Source organism: Bombus huntii, chromosome 9 (assembly GCF_024542735.1).
Source record: "Bombus huntii isolate Logan2020A chromosome 9, iyBomHunt1.1, whole genome shotgun sequence".
NCBI lineage: Eukaryota > Metazoa > Arthropoda > Insecta > Hymenoptera > Apidae > Bombus > Bombus huntii.
In genome coordinates, this window is record NC_066246.1 from 9,176,288 (window position 1) to 9,202,649 (window position 26,362).

Genomic DNA, 26,362 nt, shown 5'->3' on the forward strand with positions numbered 1-26,362 from the left:
AAATGTTTTTACAAAATTTGATTCTGAGTAATTGATAAATAGTTCGGCGAACTTAAAGATAGATGTACCAGCATAATCTGATACAATTCAAGTAATAAATACAACGTATAATAAGGAAAGTATCTTTGGATGATGATTAAGAACTCTAGTCCTTTACCATTTGTGACGGATATATTTAAAAACGTTTTATCTGAAAATAGAAGAAAAAGGGTTTTGTTGCGTGAAAAGTCAAAAAAGAAACATTATTAAATGACGTAAATAATTATTAGAATTACTTATAAGATGATACATAATTATTTTCTGCATTGAAGTTTATTTTATAAATCTTTTTCGCTGAAAATGAACACGGTTCAATGAACGAGAGCTACAACTCCGTTTAAGATATTTCACTTCGGAATGTTAATGGTACAATTTGCACCTCCACTCGATGACCTCTTTTCTGCAATGTCTTATCTCTTTAAGGTAGTGAATCGAGCGTCATTTAGAAACGTTCATTCAAATGCATTCAACCGCACGTTTCAACCACGCAAATTTCACTGCGGGGAACGATTGTGACTGGCGCTCAATTTACGCTTGAAACGCGTTCAAAATGAACAACAAGGTTTTATGTCATTCCTCTCAAGTGAACATGTAATATTTTGATCCTTGAGTTTTATAACAAGCAAAGACATATTCAATGATTAATATATTTTATAAATTTCTACGATTTCGTAAAATAAGCGATCAACGATGTTATTAAAATTTTCGATATATATACTTGTACAATGGAAAGAAACAAAGGTCATCGGAAAATCGAAAGACAAGCAGAAATAAAGATTATTATCGTTATTAAGATTTTCCATATGTACAATATCGTTTCATATTAAAAGATTATGATAAATCGACATTTTAAAAGGAATGTAATTATTTCGAAAAGATTTGCGAAGAAACCTGATTGAATATCATCGTAATCTGTTTAGAATACTACAAATTATCATAAACGACAAATCTAATAAAGCCAATTTGCATAAAGTATGATTAATTATAAGAGCGCGGCGTGACTATTTCAATGGCTAAGTATATAGCTAAAAAAAAGGAAGAGTGGCCGAGTTGATTGACAGAACGGCATATTGAAACACATTAAGTCAACACCAACCAATTAAGAGAAGCCGTCGAAGCTGATACCAGAGATACGATCCGACGAGTAGGAGGGCGTATACTTGGAGGGAGCAGGTGATGGGCGCTATTGTCTCGAGTCATTCTGGCTCCAACAGCGGCCTATAACTTCTTCGAGATGTCTGATAGCGTCGACGTAGCGCCGATTGAGATCGATATATGCCCGCGAGGACACGGCCGCTGACAGCTTGACCCGACTTCGGTAGGGTCGAATTGAGAGAGGTCAAGATCTTCTGGACAAATGCCACAGAGTTTCGTGACGAAGAAACCGGGGACATTCACCTTTAAAGCATTGTCATCCGTGCATTCGTGATTAAAGGGAGTTGAAGAAATGTAACTTGATTATTTACGACTAAGTAGATACTGTAAAATACTCTTTTTATTTTTATATTCTTTCTTTTAAGGATTTATGAAATCTTTAATTTTATTTAATTTTTTCAAGTATTTTATATGTCCGAAAGTAAAGTATATATTTTTTGTTAATTGCAATGAAATTTTGAAACCTATTTGTTGGTCTATTTATTTATGAATTTTTATTGATATAAATATTTGTTTGTACGATGTATTCACATAATAATGTGATAACGTTCATCATGTGACAATGAGTATGTATTTTATAAAGTTATATGAAAATTGTGTGATTAAATGGCATTAATTTTTTTACTTAATTTTATAACTTTAACTCAAGATTTAATTTTTATCTTTACAAAGGTAAAGGTATCGATATCGTTTATATTTTGACATTACTATTTCTTTCTCTGTGTATAGCTCGGATATGCAAGATAATTTTAAGCCAGTTGAAGGTCTACAGAGACACAAGTCAGAGAATGGAGTCTGATCGAGAATGCCTGACATATTTTCGATGATCGATGCCTCGCAATCCAAGGATCCTAGAGGAGGTTCGAGATGTCAGGTGCTTATGGGACACTGTGTATCTCCACAAGGCTGTATAGAAGCAAGAATGAAGGAATCTTGTTTTTTAAGGACAGACAGCGCTATCGCACCGCCCTCTATTAATCATCGGTCGATGACGGGTACTCGCTCGGTTTCTCACGCATTCGATTCATCAAACTTACGTTTCGTGACGAGCCATCAGCTCTTTTGTCTGTTATCGAAAGTTGGAGCTACTTCAAGCCTTCTTTGACTCGGTGGCGCTACCTCTATCCTATTTCTTGTAAACAGTTCAACGTGATTGTGTTTGCCGGTCCCGTAATTAACTGAATTATTAAATAGAAAATTGTACACATTCAATGTCAATGTTGACATTCTTGACTAAACATCATTAATTATATCGTAGTGATACACGAAACAGTTGTAACGCTTGGTGTCGCAATCCAGCCGATTGCTTAATATCGATAGCTTTCTCGAACGAAATGTCACTAATATCAAGTTCACTTTCGTTGCATTTATATTTATATAGTTCACATTTAGTAAGTAATTATTTATTTGAATTCAGAATAGTCGCCTAGATCTGTCGCGATCGTCGAATTTCGATATTTCAATTTTGTTCGTATGTTAGCAATAACAAAAGATTTGTAATGTTTTAAGGAAATGCCTAACATAACATTGAATTGAGGAATCGTATATAACTATAACAATTTTTTATATTCATCTATAATTTCCAACAATTGTAATCCATCAAACGTCTAGAGAATGGCTCACAATTGAAACTCGTATTATGTCTTAATCGCTTTATTAAATTGCCATTAGAAACGTCACAATTTCACATTCTCAATATAATATCATCCATATATTGACAAAATGTTTAAAAACAATTTTCAACGAGTCTAATCCATCAAACGCCTAAAAAATGTTTTCTCTCGTTTCGCAACCGTAAGAAATACGATGCAAAGATAAAAGACAAGAAGAATCTCTTCTGGAGGTGAATGTCACGATAATATGAGGCGAAATTAAATTTATAATCTCGGAAGTGCTGTAAGAAGAGCCGACTGTCGGTCCACGAGCTAGGGCGTTTGACCTGCCACCCCTCTGGACAAGCAACCCCCATGAAACACGCGACACGTACGATAAAACCATGTGTGCCACGTGTATGTGCACGCGTATACCCCCAAACCAACCCATGTTCAATCGGCTGGCAGCCATGGGAGCCCTTCAAGGGATCTGAATTAAATTTCACAGCTCGTGAACGAATGTCAGCTTTGTCTGACCAACTAGATGCCGCCAACGTCTTCCTCTATATGCTTGTTATGATGATGCGAACGCATATCCGTGGCCCTTCTCCCTTGTATCACGGCCAAGTATATTAATTATGAGGAAAGGTATCAAAAATATAATCTCGTGCAGACATCCACGTCGAGCGATGTTTTCAAATGAACGCAACCGTGTGCGTTCTGTGCTTTCGAAGATTGAAATTCCTATTCGGTTTCTTTCTAACTTGCATTTCTTATTATACTCTTTCTTTCGCTTCGTTTATTGTGATACGAGATACAACAGCAAGATATTTTTAAGTTTATTTTATTGGATTTTTATGTTTATGCAAATTTATGTTTTTATGGACACGGCTGAGAAAACGGAACCCGGGTAGAAGATCGCTTTACTCACTAAATCCGAGTAACAAATGCTATACTTCGGATATTTTATATTTCATATTTTATGTACATTCTGTTTTGTACGTCAACGCTAGGGCTAGAACCACGTTAACTTTTTATTTTTAAACGAATATTAATAACATTAATATTGACTTTTATTACGATAGAAACATAATTATTTACCACTCGTTCTCATTATAACATTTTCTCAAATTACATTACGTAGTATATTAGTTGTATATACAGGGTGGTTGGTAACTGGTGGTACAAACGGAAAGGGGGTGATTCTACGCGAACAAAGAAGTCGAAAATATAGAATAAAAATTTTTTTCTTTTTAATTTTTCCATCGAGACAACGATCTACAGTGAGATCCGTTACAACGAGACGTGATAAAGTGCACGCGTACCGAGCGAAAATTCAAAGTCGATTTTCTCGAAAACAAAGGCTCAAACGAAAAATTTTTATTCTATATTTTTGACTTCTTTTCTCGCATAGAATCACCCCCTTTCCGCTTGTACCACCAGTTACCAACCACCTTGTATATTGTATATATATATTGTTATATATATTTATTGTAATATATTAAAGATAATTCGAATATTATTAACAATAATAAAAAAGATAATTGGAAGAGCATTGCATCGTGAATAAGAGATTGCGAATATCTCCGTTCCAATTATTCGTAAGTCGTCTACACACTTGTCGATACCACCATAGCTTATTCGAAAGTATGCATACGAGACGTTATAGATTTATCAAGGAACATTTCCACTCTACTGTTCAATTTGACAGAGCATTTTGCTCGAAGGGTCCTTAGAACTGAATTCAATTCCAGTGACGCATTTCTGCGGGCCGAGAAAAGGGGTGACCTCGGGTGAACTCGGAAAGATCGCGGGGATCTTTTCGGCAAGCGACCGGCTCATTACATTGTCTTAAGTTTCAAGTTCTACGAGTACCTCTTGGACAGGAGGTGGGACCCACAGATGAATATGACGAGGGTGAGGGCTACGCGCGATACCAGGAGAAACTGATGTATAAGAATACGAGGAAGAAGCAGCGGAGGGGGAGGGAATATGGAAAAAATGGAAGGGGACGATCTCAGAACGAAGGGCCCTCAGTGTCGTATTATTTCAGGTTTGCATACGTTTCGTGTTTCAGTCCATTATGTTCGCGAGAGGTTCTCTCGGTGCCGGCTTGCACCAAAGGAGTACTCATCGTTGCCTAAAAGGGACGCGAGAGAAAGCAAAGAAGGGGCCGCTAGGTCGATGCGCGAAGGAAAAGGACACGTGAACGAAGTTTCACGGATATCTGTCTGAAATCGTAATATCCTGGTATTACCGCATGCCAACTATCAAGCCGAAATACGCCGGGACCGTTACCGATAAAGTTGTCGCCGCGATGAAAAACTGGCAGGCAACGTCGCCGTACGCGTGCAAACCCACACCGAAAAGAATTTTTCTTGTTTCCCCCAAAAGAAATTAAAGGCAAACGATCGAAAGGATCGCGAAGGACGCCGTACGAGTCCGCCGGTCGTCGAAGCGTGCGACCAGTTTGGCTGCCTATCGTACATTCCAATCGACAGAAAACCCGACGCGGTCAAATGCGCGAAACAACTTCGTAAATGTTCCGCTCTCCCAATTGCAGCAGTTCTCCCCTCCCCGCCACCCCGTATTAATTTCCTCGCACAATTTTTCGACATCCTCGTTCTCGTTCTCTTTTTCCTCCGCCGTTAACGAGTGATAGTTGATTTTCCAGCAACGACCGCCAGACAATGAATATCCTTATGACTTCGTTTCTTTATTTTCTCCCTTGGCATTTGTTTGCAAGGATAACGACCCGGGCAATGCTGTATTTCCTTAAGCAAAAGAACGAAGTTTTACGACCCTGCTTTAAATAGTAACGAAGGCCGTTGGTGACGAAGAAAAGGTTTTCAGGATGTCTTCTGAAAATATTGCTGCGAGCAAACGACAGTTGTAGCGTGGAACGTTAGAGGTATTTGTCAGCTACAGCGTAGAACGTTAAAGGCTGTATCGTAGTGGAAAATTATGAAGACAGTCGATCTTTACCGATATCCGGATTATTCGTTTAATAGAAACCACAATCAGACGTTTCTGAAACCTTGAAGCGCAAAAATGTATTGCGAAACGAATATTTTTGTGTTATACGGTGGAACTTCGTTCATGTGAATTTGTCACAGAACAAGCAGACGCGTAATAAATGTTAAATACGGCCTTAAACATGGTTCAGTGATCTCTGCAATAAGTGTACTTATATTAAATATCTTCTAATTTTTATATCTATTTTCAAACTTGACCGATATAATCATGACAGTCGTGTTACAATGTTAATGAAATTTCAAAATGTTTTATACAACACGCAAATAATGTTTCTTATAAAGTAAATAGATGGATGAATCTATGTACGCATTGAATAATAATTTCCATAACCAAGAACAATTTGATATTAATGATGTAACGTAATTCAAAAAGTGACATTTTCGTACGTGTTCCGAATTTGTTTTTCAGGAACTTAAGTATACTAGGCGCTCGTATAAAGCTCTACCGTGTCGTATAAATTTGCAAAAAATAATTGCACAGAATATTCTAAATAAGTGTATAAAGAGAGAAAATAACCAACCCCGCAACGATATCTTCTTCCTTACCATTGTTGCGGCTGTGACCTGTTTATCGCGAATTCTATAACAAAATTCTACGCTGTGACTGATTAGAAAATATCTTTCGTTGGAGAACGTCTGTACGATCGGCGGGATGCTGAGCCGATCACGCGGATATACGGACGAGATAACGATGGAAGGAACGAGAATGGGGTGGCACCGTTACACGCTAACACAATTACCGGACACCAAGCGTTTCTGCTCTCCTACAACATGCTGCTCTACAATCTCGTCTCTGTGGCACAGAATGACATAGGGTTATTGCCATACCACAGGCTACTATCTGCTCTCACAGATCAGCTCGTAATTGTTACAAATCGCTCGGTCTTCTCGCAAACATCGATCCGCTGTGCAAGCTCACAAGTAGTTAGCCGTAAAGAGACGAGCTAACTAGTAGGGAAATTATGGCGTTGATTGGCCGAATTTTGAAGTTCCTGTTACTGGCGTACAACTTTCTAAATGTTTAAACGATACAAATTATTACAGGGAAAGTTAACAAAGGATGTTTTCATATTTTTTGTTTGTATAAATCGATTTCTAAATATTGCCACTTTCATAGTATTCCTATGTGGGAAATAATTTCTCCCTTGTTACATAAAAAAAATTTGGTAGCCCATGAAATTAGTTAATTATCTATTTGTCCATACAAAAGTGATGACGCAATGTGCGAACATAAACATACTAATAAACATTAAGTACTCGAAATGCATGCTTTTATTAGCAGAATTGCCCACTATTTCGTATTCAAAATTTCAATATAAATCCAGTTAATGCAGCTTTTCAACTTTATTTGCTAATTAATTAATTCTCGTCGTCGAAACTACAGAAATAAAACTTTACTAATTAATCGATATTTCTTAATGAGATTACGGGAAAGTAAACACAAGAAACAATCAATTTCATGCGTGATTATGTTTGAAATATACAAATAAACTGAACCGAAAGTCTTATTGGTAAGTCTCTTAATCGTTATCGCAAGTAATTACGTTAAACTCATTAAAATGCTTTGGGAGAAAAGAACACAAAAGAGCACCAGAGCTATTAACGCGGCATAGTAATAAAGAGGTAACGCGTCGTCGTTGTACTTAGTTGTTAGTTGGAACCAGCAATACCAGTGGATCATTCCGTGTGTAAAAGGGACAAGACATAGAATACGAAAGTACCTTGAGATGATTGAGCGAGCCTGGTAACCACCCTGAACCTAATTCCATTATGCGAAATGGTTATAAGGACTCGCTACTGCTATTATAATCAACATTACTAGCGTACGCAATAAATATACATTATTGTTATTATCGTTGGCTCACTCAGCGAAATCTCGCCATGAAGCACGTTCACGCGTATACACTTACACTACGTATTGTCTATATCATTTTAACTGCGTGATGTTTGGTGCTTCACGCCACTATAATGATTTTCGTGCGAATAATTAAAAATCGTATTACATGACACGTGATAATCGATCTGGATAATTAGAACGATATAACGATATTAAAAAGACGATTTATCCATTAGAATTTTTGATTCGTGCAAGATAACGGTCCAAACTGTGTATAATACGATTTACTGTTCACGAGTATTACATATAAGCATAATTATATACTAAACGATATGGACTTCGGTTAATTGAAGTCATTAAAAAACAACAACATTAAATATAATTTTCAGATTACGTTAGAGACAACCTCGTTAATTACGCACGCCCTTATATCCATATCTGCACAAATTATTTTAATGAAACTCATCCCATCATAGTCCGTATTTCACACGAAAGTTTCCAAAGCACGTGCACCGACTTTCAAAGTAATACATTTTACCTTTACAGCCGAAAATCTGATATAATTTTTCGGCGGATCCGCTAAAGACCGCCGTTTCGATGCAATACGTTAACCACATTTTCTCTTATGGTTGAAATTGCAAGAACTTGTACTCGAGTACCGGTTTCCGTCTTACAGATGTTATCAGGCGCCACTGCGATCCTCGCCACGTTTACCCTCGCGATTTTACAAAGAAGTTGCTTCTGTTTATAGGATATCGATGCAGCTCCATGTTTTTTTAATCGCCGTTTAACGAACGCCAATCAAGGTCTCTGACTTTCTGTCAACGATTTATATGACACTCATATATTATAAATAGAAAGTTGATGTGTTAATTATTGCGTTATTTACAGTCATTCATCAGTAGCGTGTTATCTTCGCGTGATATAAATTGTGAAATATTAAAAACAAAGTTGAAAGTTGTTAATGAAGACGTACTTTAAAATATAGGGCGTTCCACGTTATTCCCCGTTAAATAACACGTTAAATTTACCTGTATATTGTTGTCGTTATTATTAAAACGTTATAAGAAAAAAAACGAAATGTTAAGGCTACTTGCAATTAGTATCGTATACCACAGTATACTACCGAGCAAATGTTGCAAGCGACGTCCATATGTTTTCAAAATCCACTCTTTCATCTCGAGTTGTTTCAAAGCTTCTTCATTGACACGATAAAATTTGAAACAATATCTTCGATAAATCAATTTTCATTAATTACGGATAACTCTTCGCCCTCTTGTAACCGCCCTTTATCCGATGCTTAAAATTCACGTCCTCGCCTAAAGCAACCTCATTTGCTCGTTTCTTTTTGTCGAAAAGAAGATTGAATTAAATTAAATCGAATCTGCTGATTATTAATGCAAGGATAGACGGGATGATAGCATACATAGCTGAGCGCGGTGAAAAGCTGAAGACGCTTATCTCGCCGTGAAGCTAACGTGTCATGAAAAAAACCATCATTTATTTTCCTCTGGCGGGTATCTACTTGCAAATCACGATTTTCCGCGTTACATCGTACATGTAAATCGAGAACACGGCGCCGAGAGAGAGATTCCAACTAAAGATGTTGTCTGCGATCGCGGGATGAACCTTCGAAGAGGTTTGCAATCTCTTCGCCGTTGCGGAGGAAAGAGAGTTCGGACGGGAACCGGGAGATCACGACGATAATGATGATGACGGCGATTACGAGATGACGAGAGAACGATGAGGGCGCGAAGCATGGCAAAATGGCTCGTAAAACAAATCGACGAGACTCGTTCGATGTTGGCCAAGTTACAAAGGTGCGCCTCGGCCGTTTACGACCCTCGGCCGCGATCGTATCTCGACAGCCCGTTGACAGACAGGTTTAATATCGTTAGACCGTTTCATTTAGGATTCGTTTAAGCTCAGTTACATGCGTTGGCGCGAACGGTTTCATGCAAATAACGTCGTCTTTGGACTTAGGTTAATTATACGGGCAACCACGCCATGCTGCAGGAGAAAAGGTTCGCGCGCTTTTCGTCTGTCACTTGCTCCAAATCTACTTATACCTATGTATATATGTACGATGCTATACTTGGATTTTCAAGCGTTTTGTACGATTGAGACTCAGTAATCTTTCTTCTTTCTTTTATTAAGCGAATTTGAATCTTTGAAAGGGAATTCTTCGAAAAATTATTTCGCTGTGCACATTCTTCGTTATAAGTGGAAAATACGAATTATAAATATATTATCTTCTAAAGTTACTAGGTTATTATTGATTTTGTGTTCTAAATTATCATTAAGTTATAATGAAGTGTTTCGAAAATAGGGGAAATTATTAAAGATATAATTACGGACAATAATCTATTATTTATATTATTTATATTTATCGCTGTATAGAATTTCTATAGAGGTAAAGATAAAGATATATTCCCTTTCAACACGGTTTATATGTATTTTATATTATCGTTTATTATATTTATTTTACTTTATCGTTTTATATGTAGTACATATAACCGAACACATTTAAATCAATTAAAATATAAAAGATAAAACCTATACTTGTCCTGTGTCAATGTCAATATTATAAACCAGTTGGACATATGTTAATAACTACATATCGCAATCCTATTGAAAAAGAGAATTGATCGATGTACAAGTAAATTGTAATACATTGTATCAACGTATAAATTACATTGAAAAATATCCATTAAACAGACTGACGAAAACAGAAATACTCGTTTGAAAGTAGGCTCCGCTATCGGTAATCGTAAGTAGTATAATCCGATTACAGCTCGACCGTTCACTAAAGGAAACGCGAAAGCCAGACGAGTCACCATCACTCCATCTCGCGTCTTTTAAAAGAGCGCATTAATAAAATGGTAAACTGGCTGCTGATACTCCCAGTATTGATGTTGATGAATAGTTCGATCTACCGATATTCGTAGTCCATTTTGTTGCTACACGCACATATTACCCTTCAACGCGGATTAAGCAGCCTGTTGCTGGCTAATAAAAGGAAGAAAGCGAAGGTTTGGACATGTTTCAAAAATTTTGAAAACGAGCGTACATGTAACTTTGCGCGTAAAGGCGAGAAGAAAGGCGAGAACGGAATGCGAGGACATTGCTCATTAGCCACCGAGCAATCAGATTATAGAAGCTGCCTTGGCAAGCCTGGTGGCAGCCTGTTTCGTCCTCGGCTTGATTGGCCAGCGTCGATACTCTTCGCGAGACAGGGGCCCTTTCCTAAGTATTTTATCGAGAACCACGTTCTCCATCGAGCGGTGTTTCAATGATTTTATTATTTGGCGCCTTGAACATCGCCGTGTCATTATGCAACGGCTCTTAAGCGTAAACCCCTTATCTGTTGTGCGGCGATTACTTTCGCTCGAACTTGAAGTACTTGTTCTTGCACATTATTGGCCACTTAATACGATCGTTATATCTTAACTCGTTTGCACCGGAGAACAGAATAGGTAGCGCTTCTCTAGTAGTTACGTATCGCGGCAGCAATGTCTGTTAAACGTTAGTTTCTTTTGTTGTTGTTTCTTGCTTTATGTTAAGATAAGTGCGACATCATTTTAATAACCTGAACTTTATATTTAAAGCAGAGCTGTTCCTTACAACTTTGTGATATCCAGGAAATGGAAAGGGTTATGAAACATATAAAGATCGTTCACGAACCAGCTAAATCATAGCTTATGCGTCTTCGGGATAGCAAGTCGATAAATATTAGCGTTTTTTACCATGCTTGTATGTATGAATTAAGAAAATTAATTTTCGAATCGTAATCAATTTAATTTAGATATTGTTGTGTCATATCCTTATAAAATAATTCCTAATTCATTGCTTTAGAATGGGAAACATATTCACCGCTTTAACTATGCAGAATAGAAAGAAATGTTAGAGGTAAATTTTATCAAGTTCGACAGCTATCCAAACGATAAAAAAGATTTGTTTTTAAAAAGAATGCAATTATGTATACGTTAAACTGTGTTTAATATTTCTATCAAAAATCGATGATAACTAAATATAAAGGTTTATTTTGCTCTACGTATCATAGCGCATTTATTTGTACCTAGCATTAAGTTAATGTTTTACATTATGCAAGAAACTAATAATAATATATTACTTCAGCAACGAACTATTATAAAATGATTTTATGCGCTTCTATTCATAAGCTACTCCATAATTCCATTGATAAATCTATCGATAAAATAGTAACATCTAATACAGTTTCCTATCAAATACAGGAAATTGTACACACTACTTGCTACCTTAAATGTTCGATGATCGCGTTTTATTTACTTTTCCATAAATAAAAGATCACAAATGGTACAAACTGGCACAAACACCTTCAGCGTATTCAATATTAAAACCGATACATCTTCCTACGATCTGATAAGCGAAAACGTATGCTCCGTAAAAAGCACGCATCTTGATATAATGAAGACATTGCCACACTCCCAGACGACACGATGTAGCTCGGAAACCGTTACAATTACATCGAAATATTATGAAGTATACTGAAAGTTATAATTACATTGTTGAAACGAAATTGATCGTTCCGAAGTTAAAGCGGTTCCTCGTATATCAAATTAGTAGTGAACCGATGGGCATGTAAGGGCACGACGAGCGTACGCGTGTAAGCGAAACGACGATAAAGAGGACAAGCACGATGAAGACGAGGAGAATGTTTCTTACGAAAGATAGACCATCAAAGGAGGAGGACAGGTCGAACGTGTGGTCAAAGGAAGGAGGAGAGAGATCAAGACGCGAAGCGAGGACCGATCAATCGAGGCGAAGTGACAGGCGGCCGGTGGTATCGCGAGCATCGACATGACGACAAGTGCCTTGCACACCGTTCCGAATTACCTGCGGGGCTATAAAGCGTCTCTTCATTTCGCTGACGTAGGTATACTCGTAACAGTGAGTCGGACCGAAACATGCTTGACAAACGCAACGATCTCGTAGGTCTTTAAATTGAACGTTACTTCGAAAGTAAGCTAATGAGTGAGCTAAAAATATATCTCTTTACGTTAGGTGTAGAAAAGAACGATCAGCTCTTTGTTTCATACTCTATGTACTTGCTTTCGTTGGTTGGTTAAATGTATCTTCGTATCTAAACATTAAAATGTTTATTATATTACGTGTGCGAAAAAGAAGCCTATGTTTTTAGTTTTATATTGCGAAGGAAATACATTTTCATTTTTGTAAACCACCGAAGTATCGAGGCTGTTGATATTATCTACTGACTACCTTTTTACTTATTGGCTATTTCGATTCAATAATTCAATAATTTCGAACCTGAAACCTTCTCTTCTAAGCACCTTCTCGCGCTAAATAAACGAGGAATTAGAAGAAAGAAGAATATAATCCATTCGCTGATTTGATTTTAAGCATGTCATGAAAGAAACCTCAGAAAAAACATTGATTTATTGAATTGCAAAAATAACAATGTTTCGTACAAACGATGCAAGAGCGGTTAAATCGTAAATAGGGCGGACACTAAAACTGTGCTATTACATCACGGTAACGTTTTATAAAGTCTTGGGAAATGAAAGAAGTGGCGGAATGGCAAAGGAGCGGAATAGATGTTGTCGCGGCTAAATTGAGATGGTAATTTTTCGTTGGTAAGTACAACGCCGCAAAGAACCCCGTCATCGTGCTCATGTGCAAAAGAGGCGGTCGCGAGAGAGACTGCGAGCAGATGGATTAATGTAAAGGCGTACGACCCTAACAAGCGAATTATCTCCGAGATATATTGTGCCGCTTCACGGGTGGTTAACTCCGCGCGAGCAGTCCTCTCAAGAAAGAGGAGGAAAGTAAGAGAAGGACGAAGATGAAGGGAAGAAAATGAGAGAAAGAGAGCAAAAGAGAGAAGCAGAAGAGTCCCAAGAGTACCGATGACGAGCGGTAAGAAAGTAGGAGGAGGAAAAAGAAAGCGAGATCAAGCAGCTTTCAAGTTGAGATGACTGTGGCCTGCCTCCTTCCGCCTCGTCCCCGTGGTAATGCCTTGTAAGCTCTACTAATCTCCTTACCGGTCTTCTCTCTTGTTGATTTACCGAGATGTTTTCATTGTCTTTGCTGACTATAGCAACCGATCGTAAAAAGTCGCGACAAGCGGTCTTTTCAGCGAACGTTATCCGTATCTATGTGCTGTCGATGCGATCGTTCTCTAAAAGAACCCGATCTGATTCTACAGCACGCTCCGATTATGCGATTCCATCGACTTTTCACGTTCACTCTAATCGTAAGAACTTTTTGATGATCCGGTAAAGTTTCTTTTCGTGTCGACATGGAAAATGTTCACGATCGATTTTCAGATACGTGATCGCTACGATAATTTATGTTTTGTCGCCTCTGATTTCGGCAGAGAAATTATATAGCGTTGTCTGATTGGATCGTGCAATTAATTGTGAAATTGTTAGTTAGATCGATGATGATTCGATTAATTACAACGTTGAATTGATGATCGAATGATTTTAGTCAGCCCGCTTTAACTCGTGGTCTTATACAAGAAGAAAATAGGTTTAATAAAATTCATTATGCAACTATATTGACGCCGTCTGAAGAGAAGATCATACGGTAATTTTAACTCTGTCGTTATATACATATGAAACTCTAGTATATCAATTAAAAATTTCTCCTTAAATAAATTCCTACAAATTCCTACGGTAAAAGTAACGTAGTTTTATATAATACACGGTTAAATGATAACGTGAAAAAGACATATTTTCGTGCAACCAACGAGAAATGTGTTAATACGTTATCTCATTCATGGTTATAATGATAAGCTACTACAAGACCAATAAATCAACTCGTATTGCATCGTGTTTCTTTTACCTGTTGTTTATTAGCTTCAGACAAAAGAGCTGACAATAAACACACGAGTTTTTATCGTGCCACGACGTTATTACCGTAGCAGTCATAAATTTCCAAGCGAAAATCACCAACGTACGTCGAGCCAAAGACAAAATGTCCATCGCAATAATTAACACGAATATCTAACTCTCTCGTGTCCTAATTATCGTTCAGACATCCGAGAGGAGAGTTTAGTGACCCTCTCCCGATTTGCAGAAAATCCAGTCAAAAGCTGTCTGCCGCTGCAGATACGTAGAAGCTTGGAATCTTTGGTTCGGTGGAGCGACGACTTTTTCTTGGAAGAATAATATTTTCTTATGACGAGCGGAGAGAGGAAACAAACTCTCTCCTCATGTCCCAACCTACCACGCCGATCAATGGGGGAACCGAATCCGCCTCTGCGTCTCCGCGATGAATTTTTCCACGGCACGCACCGACGAGCAGAGAATATAATGGCGGTACATTGCACCCCGAACATAAATTCTGCGATCAAAGTGCATCGCGTCGCACCAGGGCGAACTTTAAGGATTTTATGTGATTAAGTTCTTCCACGTCTCTCGCTCTTTTCCCTGGATTCTACCTTTCGTCTCGTTCGTTTTCGTTCGTTTCACGAGTGATCCAGCTTATCCCTTTCTTTCTCTCCTCTTATCGTTTCACTCGTACACCCTCTCCTTCCCACACACCCCCGCTTTCCTCTGTCGGTTGTCTTCTTTTCTTTATCTCTTCGGCACTACCACCGTCTCCGTCATCGATTGGCCACCTCGTTCCTTGCCGTATACCCTTCCCGTGTCCATTCTTTTCTAGGCCGGTAGTACGACGCGATAGATCCTAGCGCTTTATCGAGTTCGACTCCAACACGGACGACAAATCGTCCAAGTTTTAAGTATTTTCAAAAGGAATCTATCCTGCGAAAATATCGCGGACCCGATGTTCAGACACGCTCCCAATACTTGCGCGATAGCGAGTAGGTGGTAGTATCGGAGAGTTTGCACGGAGAAAAGAAGAAAAGGGGGGTAGAAGCGCGAGAGAGGGACAGAGTAGAGAGGGAAAAGGGAAAGAGATAGAAAGCCGAGGAAGCTGGCCATAAAATACGTGTGCATGGATGCATTTACGAAGTCGCAGGCCCGTGGCAACCAAGCCGAGTTTCTGTAGGATGAGGGATGAGGGTGTAGCAGGAGCGGTTTGTCCCTCTTCTCTCTCGCGTAGTAAAGTTGCTGCCAGTTGTTTTCCAGAGGCACAAATTTATAACTTTGCCTCGTTTCGAGAAGTTCGAAGAGAACGAACGAAAAGTCATCGCAACCAGAGCAGGGGATTCGATATTAGTTTTTCGTAGACGAATTGGCAACGCGTATCCTGGTTACATGCGGTTTGTTCAATTAGCACGATCAGAATGAATAATCTTCGTCTCGACCCACTTTTCACCGAGATCTTGACCAAGTTTCTAGTAGACGGTATATTTCGAGCGAAGTTTCAATAACGACGATAAGAAAATTTGTACGATGTGGCTATGGTCGTTAGGGAAACTATGTAGGTTACGGTAAATCTAGGCATTTCTCGTGGCGTTTCAAACGTGAATATTCAGGTTCTTCGCGCGATTCGCGGGCCAAATAATCGTGTATCCGCGAAAAGACAGAAGCCAATGAGATAAGAATAACGATAATACTGATTTCTGATGGAAATTTAATGTATCAGGAAAATAAATAAAATAAAAGTATTTCGTTCAATTTTGTAACCGAAATCATTTTTCCTATCAGTAATCGAAATCTTTTTAATCGCACAATTTGCACAAAACATCGAAACTTCAAGAATCTTGTCACGTATAATTTTTCAAACTGTTAATAAAATCTTAATAATAATAGAAATTACAATAACATTACAAACGAAAATTCTAGGTAACAAAAATATTAACGATATATTGACAATATTATAGACTCAAATATTTCTTAATTTCTTAAAAGAAGAAATACAGAAGTAGTGAAATTTCTATTCAGTTTTATGTCATTTCTGCGAAATATCAAAATACGTCTACAACACTTATCACGTATGATTTTTCAAGAAGAAAATAGGATTTCTATTTTGTCCTGTAACGAGGTAACATTGGAAAGGAAAACCCTAATAAGCAAAAATTAATACGTCATGCGGTCGGCAACTCGAATGAACCGTATCGGATATTTTCTGGAAACGTGGTCAGCCCTGTTATTTTCTCACATTGGTACCGTGACGCGTCGTAATTTTCACTCGGCTAAGAATGACCAGGCCTCCAGGCGTTCGGAATTCAAGTCGAAAATTGTGCTAATCCCTTTAAAGTGACCCGTGTTCCGAATGATCGGTCGGCGAGGCGTAAGTAACACAACAGGTAGGTAGAAACGGAGGGCCACCGTGATTCTAGAGTGGAAGAGAGGGAGAAAGACAGAGGTTGAAAGAACAAAAGCAACGCCCAAGCTCTACAGGTGCTCTCCTGAGTGGCTTTTCGTTCGTTTGGATAACCGCGGACGAGTCGCCAAGGCGTTAGAGCAAACAGCGACTAAGACGAACTTTCTAACGCTACGCTAACGCCGCTGGTTGGCCCCTTCTTCTTCAGTCCCTCCAAGGTCTCCACTCTTTTATCCTACCTGTCCATTTTCAACCGCGAAACTGTTAGTTGTCTAGAAAGAATGTAGTTTTAATTTACGAGGAAGACACTTCGCGGAATCATTCTTGTTGGATTCATTCAATATTCCTTCACTGTATTTGATTTTAGATCAAGGATGAAGTCAGTGTGAGAGAAATGTGATGAAGGGATTTTTGATGCTGCTTGGACAGCGATGACAGCTTTGAACAAATTTAATTAAGACGACGATATGTATATTGTGGTTTTTATTGTATTTCGTATGCTTTTATTTTATACTAACAGTTATATTTGGATAAAGATTGATATTTAAGAGAATTTCATTTGTTTTGATATTGCTGTTTTGTATCGATTTTGAGGGGAAAGAGAAATGTAAAATTTATATGGAAATGAAAATATTTTATATAAATTACATAGTATTTTGTAATTTATATAAAATTGTTTAAAATAATCTATAAACTTTTGATTATTTCTCAAAATATAAGATCCGTTATTTGCAAACGGAGTACATGTAAGTAAAGGCAAATACTCGTACGTACGGCAATCAACACGTTTCGATTTGTTTGCTCTTATCACGTTTCACGTGACTATGACTTACTCGGTAAAATTGCAACGTCACTTCACAGCTAACGTACACACAACCAAAAAGAATTAATAATTTTTAAGTAATTGGATTAACGTATTTGAATTCTAAAATTTGATTCATCGAATAAAATAATCATTTCAAAGGAGAAATATAGAAATAAATTAAAATTAATATCAAACGTACAAAACGTACTTTCTTTTGCAATATAGAGACAAGAAACGATCTGAAAAGAATTATTCGTTAAAAAAAACCCTTGTTTATTTATTTACTAGAACCCTACAGATATTATAAATTGTATCCTGTGCTTGTGTTTTTTTAATTTATAAAATGTTCCTAGATTACGTAAAAGAATAATTTAAAAAAATAAAGGAAGATCAGAGAGAACAAGCCGCTTAGATTAATATGAAAGGTGCAGAAGTTCGAACGGAGTAAAAAACGTGAGAAACAACTTTGAGAATGCACCGTATAGATGATCTTTCGTGGGAGTGATAGCAGGACAAGCGCATTGGCCGGTTCGGTCCATAGGGATCGTCAAGGACCGTTTTACGATCGCCGATGAACACAGATCAACAATCGGGAGGCGATAGCCGTCTCAATGAGCCGCAGTAAACTGACTTTATTGTGGGATCTAAAGTGCAGAATATCCGACCTGCTCAAAGAAGTGCGAACGCGTCTCGTAACGGCACCTGACCCGCTCCTACCGGATGCACTTTAAATACTGGTACCAAACAATGGGTTGGACCGCGCGACGCCGGAATATGATTTACAGTACAATTCCTGCGACGCGGAACGTAAACAGGTACACAACGCCCACTACTTCGCGTTGTCGATATATAAATCGTGAGATGTCGCAAGTTTCGGAATGAAAATGGTGATACCCCGTTACGCAATCGGTTTGTCCGTGCACACGCGAATACTATATCATTTTGTTAGTTACTGCGCTCGTAGAAACGACTATGTGTGTTTTGTGAGTTTAATTATTCGATAAACTCGATAAAATACTTTTGTATATAAGGACATGAAAATATTCCAGCACTAGTAGACGCCTTTATGAATATATTATGTGTGTTATGGGAAATTGTTACCATTACAGGACTTGATTATATTGGGCAAGTTTAATACAAATCTGAAAGTACATTATAGATGTTACAAGATATTTGGTACAAATGTATGTAAGTAGATTAAAAGTAGACAGACAATTATCCGTTATACTTGATTACAACAGTAAATCTGAATACTCAGTTGGATCGTACTTAACGCTATTATACGTTTAAGACAACTGTTCATACCACATTATGTTAACCTCTTACCGAGTTTATGTTTGCAATAAATGTCACGTTACTTCCGTATACATTTTCAGATTTGTTCCAAATTTTACCGACATGATCGTTACGGTGCTAATGAAATTTCAGAATGTTTTACACAGGACGTACAACATGAGCCATAAACGACTTTCTATGTTAAGTGTTCAAATACTTTCATGCGAACCAGTGTAGCTTACTTGGTAAGATTTAGTAGAGAAGATCCTTTTAACGAAATGAATGCAAGAAATTAAATGTAATACCGATAATAAGGTAAAGAGATTCAAGTTACACGAATTAAGTTGCTTGAATCCAGGTAACTCGGCTGAATAAAGCTTAATCGTTCGATAAATTCAAAATATTCCGTATATAGCTTATCCAGTAAGATTCAGTGGAGAGAGCTCTTTAATGGAATGAATACAAGGAACTAAAAGAGGTTAATAGTACGAAGCGCTGAATATGTACTTCGATCGGGCGTTTACCCCTGCTTGTCCGAATATATAACCACCGCCTCGGAGTTTATTTTTCAAATGTCGGTCAACGATGGGAATAATATAATTCGGAATAATATCGGACTCGATAATAATAATATCTATGCTAATTGTTCAGTGTCTTTTATTATCAGTCTCGTTCATCTTTCTCGTATCGAGACCGATACAAACAAGTTACAAGGGGATAAGCTTCGTTTTGTTCTCGATAATAGCGAACTTGCTTCCAACATCGAATCGGGGAACAGATTATAATATAATAATTGCGAAATTATAAAAATAAGAAGCTTATTGTCCGTTTGGGAAATAAGAAGCTTATGCAAAACTCTTATTGCTTATCGAGTCTGTTTAAGCGAACTGTTTACAATATGAGAATATATAATATTTATACATATCGTACAACAATTTCAGCGTTTTAGAATATTAATACTAAAGGACATAGATACTTAATTAACTGTCTTGTTTATGGTTGTCCTTCTTCGTTAGAAATGAGACCATTGACTTAGTTTCGTTCCGTGATGTTATCCCAAAGTAAAATCGGAGAAGAGAAGAAAGCCAAAAAAGATAATGTCGCTGCATGCTCTCTCACTATCTCACTATCCATTATTTTTCCTTTTAAACGACCTTTTGGCCAGGTCTTTTCAATCATGACAAATAAACTTGTTACTCGATGTTATTGAATTTGAAAATTGACCGGAAGTATACAAATTTATGTACTATTTCATTCAGAGAAAGATGGAAGGAATTTTTGTCCCTGTAACGAATAGTAATAAATGCAACAAATATTGGCACCATTTTTACTACCTTGGCAGAGTCAGTCTATTTACACACAGAGTGATTCAGGTCTTTTCTGTCAAACAATGCTAGCGTACTCGTATTATATCAGTAAAAAACAAGACATCACATTGCCCTATGAACATTTTATAAGAAGGTTATAACGAAGATTAACAATTGCGGTAATAACGGACTGGTCTTTTAGTCGATAATTCGCAAAAATAAATTATTCGCTTTTATATCAGTTCCATTTTCAAGTATTCTTTATATTCATTCCTAACAAATCTCAATATTTTCCTGATAAACTATTTCGTTAAAATACGCCAGAAATAAAAATCCAAGCCTCACATGGATCAAAGAATCGATCTTTCACCTGTCTATCTTTGAAACCAATGCTCATTTGTCAAACAAAAATTCATCGAATAAAAACTCAATCGTTTCCTACTTCTTCGTACTTTTCTTATTACTTTTTAATATACAGCATTTATGGTCCCATATTTCTCTTATTTTCATTTATAGAATGTGTTAGTATGATTTGCTAAAAAATACCTGAATATCCTTTATATTAAAAGAACACTTCGTAAACTAAATTACTTTACACTCTGCTTGATAAATAATTTAACAATACGATAATATTACGTTAAGAAACTGAACTGTAAGACTCCAAACTATACCAGTCCCTGAATGATCGATAGTTGAAAACTTTATCTTGTATATTTCACGATATTATTGGAATTCACTGGAGACTACTTCGCACAACATTCCTTTAAGTTAGCGATGTGACAAAAAGAATGCGAAACTTACTTTTCAATGGTAAAACTCCTCGAATGCTTTCTCTATATCGATGTCTATATGAATATAACGCAGATCCTTCTTGCATTTGTTTTATGCGGACCGACATCGAATCCCGGGCTTTAAATTCGGTGAACTTACTACCGTCAATGACGCGTGCTATACAAACGCGGTACCCAGTCGGGCGCAAAGGGCGAACGTCACGTTACTTTACATTCTTTGCCGAATTTTACGACGTAGCTGTACGTTGTAAAAATCAATATAGGGAATTCGTATGTACATGGCAGCAAAGTATCGGAGCAAAAGGTTTCGCGAACAGAAACTTTCAGCTCGAAAAGGGAATCGCAACGTCTCCGCAGTTTCTCCCACAGTTTCTCTCTTGTATTACAGATTGTAAAGTTTTTTTAAATATTTAGATAAAAAATTTTTTATTTCACAGCACTAGGTATTTTGTACATCGTATTCGAATATAAAATGGATGAAATACGTTTGTTGCGAGTATATAATACTGCGTATTCTCTTACGTTCTCTATTGTATTCGCGAGTTTACGTCATTTTTGTAGGAAAGTTTCTACGCTTCTCTAGCTATGTAAAAACACGTTATTTGTGTATGCTAACACTTGGAACAAATAATAACCGAATCATAATGATGTTTTGCTCAAGGAGTGTTATTTTCCATTTCGAGGAAAGTAAAAAGATCGAGAATTGTTTGCGAGAGTGTTGACTCGTGAATTTCTTTGAAACACGTTTCTAATCCTTCTGTACTTTGATATTTCATATCTTTTTCCCTTTACTAAGTTGTTTCGTGGTCTTGCAATTAAAATATACGACTGCTTGCTTTCCTTCGAACATCTTAAAGCTGTTCATTAAAAACGTATAACGTAAAAGAATCTGTACTCATAAAAACATTTTTACAGATAAACAGATGAAAAATTGATAACCAATATTACATAATAAAATATTAATTGTTTTAATTAAATATAATAATGTCGTCAAAATGAATACGCAATATGCGATTAGTGTCAATGACAATATTAAATATATCCTTAAAAGCAAAATGTAGTATTTTAAAGTAAAATTACCGTAAACTACAAATACTATTCTAAAACCGATCCAAACGTTATCAAAATACGATATCAACAGCGACATCGTATCACGAAATAACCTATTGCAAGAATAAGGGGAGCATTGTACTATCCATGACCGAGTAACCTTTCACACCTATAAATAACATTTCCGAATTATGTCCGAAAAAAAACTACAATTCTAGTAGCTTTGTTCAGCTCCAAACTCTTCTTAAAGAAAAAAGCAGCCGTGAAGGCACTGCTTTCGACAAAGCTGCAAATAAATAACGACCTTCCCGTCGACTAAATGTCAATCTCGGTAAAAAAGTGCAAGCCGTCGAACAAGCTACATACACAAGGTACATTTTAGGGAGGCTCTATGTTGAGAGCTGTGCATCGATTATCGAGGAAGTATTTACGATCAACTATGGACACCGATAATGTGGGCGGTTTAGCTCGTGCGAACGTGCACACTGCACACACGTAATCGAACATTTATGAAGTGTCCATGGTAATAATGAACCGTGATTATAATGCACACGTCCGAAGAAGTGCGTCTCGATGCGACGGCACGAACTCGGTTACACTGTTCAGGGTGAACGAGTCAAGGCCCCTGTGTTACTCTCTTCTGCATCGGGCTTTTTCTTTCTCTCTCTTTCTCTCTCTCTCTCTCTCTTTCTGTCTCTTTCTTTCTCTTTGTGTGTGTGCCCACTATCCTATAGCTTACAACGACCCAGTTTTGTTCATCTCCAAGATACGACGTGAGTACAAGTACAAATGGCAGAGTGGGAGAAGATAAAGAGAGGAAGAAAGGGGGAGGGCAGATGGGGGAGAAAAAAGAAGTAGGAAGATCCAGGAAACAGAGAGAGCGCAAGCAGGTAAGCGAGGAATCGCGATTGGATCTGTGCCAATTCCTCTCGGCAGATACGCCGATTTGAAATTCAACGCGATGAAAGGTTTGCCTTCTCTTCTCTTCTTCCCATCCCTGTTCGTCCACTTCTCCTTCGTATTCTAGCGCGCGCTTTCGGCCGCGTCCAACTCGCTAAACTAGTTCGACCCTGTAATATACGCGGGCTCTAAAGTATATATCCCAGTTCGCTAACCCAGAGACCGGAAGCACTGGCAGCCTTTCAAGTTTGGCAGGTTCGAAATCCTTTTAATTCAGATTGAATTCTTAATCGGCTGAAGTATTTCTTTTCTAATTTCATTAACCCCTCCGGTGGCAATGGAGGAGTCGAGGATGTCCTGTAGACCGAGTTTCACGTGGGTGATAGCGTTATTTGGAAGTGGCGACGTCGAAGATAAATGCACGTTTACGTTTCGTTGTGAAATATTGGCATTCGTGAATCGTTCGCTACGATTCGCCGTAATGACGTAAAAGTTTGATCAGTTTATGAGAAAATTTGGTTGATTCTATGTACTCGAAACATGTGAAACGTGCAATTTTTAAAGAGTTGTATTTCACCCATGCCTTTATATATATATATAAATTGGGAAATTAAAATTATACATGAGAAACGAAAGTTTCGACAAAATTGAATATTCATTTAGAACCTAATACAAGAATTAAATTGTCGAAACTTTTTCATGTCACCAATGAAAGTCTAACGCGTGTCTAATTTTGGTACAGAAATACATAGGATGTACTTATATATTTCAACTGCAATTTTTCTTCATATAATCACTTGCATTGATAATTATAATATATTTAAATATGTTTAGAATCCCTGATCCTAGTCTACCATATAGTGAACTTTCTTCTGATAAGAGAAGATTGTCTATCTTGAACCTGTTTTGTCAAAATTTCCTTAGTATATTTGCTCCAGCATAAAAATATAATACAAAAAATTGATTCTATCTCAAGCATACATTTTTCCGCATTTGTGTGAAACACAATCGATCGTATTATAATAAATAAAGGCAAAAGAAGAAAATATATATAGTGTTATCCAGGAATTTATTACTTAGGAAAAAATGTGATATGAGGAAAGAAAAAAAAAAAAGAAAAAGAAAGAATATATCATGTATCAGTGTAAATGTGTGAACGATCCATGCGTAATGTTCTTATATAAGACTGGTTTAGGTTTGTAGGGGTCGGAAGACGGAAGCAGATTAAATAGAAACGGGTCGTCGATCACGGATTCTTTTGGAAATTCTCCCCCCTTGCAAAGTCGCGCGTTACATGGCTCTTTGTACGGCCAGAGAACAACAAAATGAGGGGCAAGCGAGAACGTCGTTGACTCGGAAATATCGCGAAGGGTCTCGCTTTTGACGAAACTTCACGAGCCGTAAGAGCCATCATTGCGCGTGCAAGTATGTGTCACAAGGGATCGAGATGTTTCTTTCGTACGAAATTCTCCGTCTCGGTAATGTGTTCGACGAGTACGTAAAACCGCCAACAGAGAATACGTTTTTGTCTCTGTGAAAACAAGTCGCGAATTTGTTGCGTCAACTATCCGATTGTTCCGTCTTGGAAACTAATCCTGTGCACTTAGAAATTTCCGTTGCAATCCACTTACTGCGTTAATCCGTTGACACGCGCGTATTTTCGACGCAGAAAACAAGAAAAGACATCTTTTGGACGGAACCTTTTAATTTCACGGGATAAAAAATGAGAAGATTACTACAGTAGAATAAGAATGAGAAAATTCAACGAGGGATAGACGAGTCTATTTCATCTTTAATTTAATTTTATGTAATTTCCCCGTAAAGAAATGCTTTTATTTGAGAGATAAATACGAGCTTGCTCCAATCAAAGGAGATTTCATAGTCGATACGACAGTGTAAGCACTTTGAAAAATTAAAAAAAATTCTTAAGTTAAAAAATGATCATACAGTTATAATTCTACAGTACGTTATAGTTTTAAAGGCGTACCAACAATAGCAATTTGTTACTTACCACAATGTATAGATCAATGGTTCGATTATGTGCGAATTATATTAAAAATAAAATGCACACAGCTAGCTTCAAATTTGTAAAAATCATTTCCTTATAAATTATAAGAATAATAAAAATGTAAAAAAAAAGAAAGAAAAGAGACACAGCTTCTTTTTGCGTAACAAGTAACATAAATATGAAGCAACCGTAAATGAACCGGCATTTCGATCAACAAAAAATCAGCACAACGAACACAGATCGTTCAAGTCACATTTTTTAATTAAAATTTCCATCGAAATATTCACTACTAAAAATCATCGAAATTGTAAGCGTGTAGTTAAAATCCGTTACCGTGTAAAAAGTACGTGACAAATCCTCGATTGTATCCACATCGCGATCGCAAGTGTGTCCCGTGAGTGTTGCCTCGTAAGGTGTCGGGTGAGAAATCAAGTAGAAAAGTGAGAGAAGCTCAGCTTATCGAAGTAACTACGAAGACACCACGTACATTTCGTGCACTGACCTTATAACGAACATGTGTCTCCCGTGGTCCCTGGATGGACAGTCATTGGGTCTCACACGGGGTGGCTCGTAGCAGTCAGACGACGGTGGTTTAAATATGTATTCACGCACGCACGCACCGTGCCGGCACGACCTTGACGTGGCGGGTACTTGGCGACGGACACGCGTGCACGCAGCGCGCCGTCGTGGGATCCTCGTGGCCCGTCCGGATAGATCCACGAAAGATCGAACAGGTTCGAATCTTCCGTTAGTCGTGTCGATCCTCACCGATTACTTTCTCTTCGTCAACTATATTTCCTTAGGTTCTTTCGTTTCGCTCGAACTTTTCTTGGTTTCGTTTCTTGCTGTCGTTCTCCGAAATCACCGAAATCACGGGGTAATCGAGACGATGACGACGACGCGAGAACACCAGGAAGGATGACAAGGAAGACAACGACAGATGAAAACGAAGACGAAGACGAAAACGAAGACGACGAGGACGACGACGACGACGGTGTCTCGTGGCGGTGGTCGATAGCGCGGCGCTCTACTGACGTCGCGACGCTTCGTCGTGTCGTGGCCCGCGGCTCCTACTCGCCCTCCCTCCGCTACCCCCCACGACGACCCACGACGCCCTCAACTCACTCCGGAACAACCCGGAAACTGACGAACCTCCACCCCCACTTCTGAAAACTACCCTTATTTTCTACCCCCACCAACACCGCCGCCCCCGCCGCTACCACCTCCACCACCCCCACCACAGTTACAGGCCGTCACCGCCACCGCCACCCTTGCACGAAGGACGAAGGACGACGCGATTCGACTCTATCACGCGGAGGAGCTTTCCTCCT

At 38.0% G+C, this 26,362-nt stretch overlaps 1 protein-coding gene across 1 annotated transcript in view; it reads right to left on the reverse strand.

The window, feature by feature from the left end:
- LOC126869776 (uncharacterized) overlaps positions 1-26,074 on the reverse strand; it is a 126,125-nt gene extending 100,051 nt beyond the window's left edge. The window contains exon 1 of the mRNA XM_050626722.1: positions 25,534-26,074. Coding sequence (XP_050482679.1) covers positions 25,534-25,547 — 14 coding nt within the window. The 5' untranslated portion in view covers positions 25,548-26,074. The remainder of the gene's footprint in view (positions 1-25,533) is intronic.
- Between the last annotated feature and the right edge of the window lie 288 nt (positions 26,075-26,362).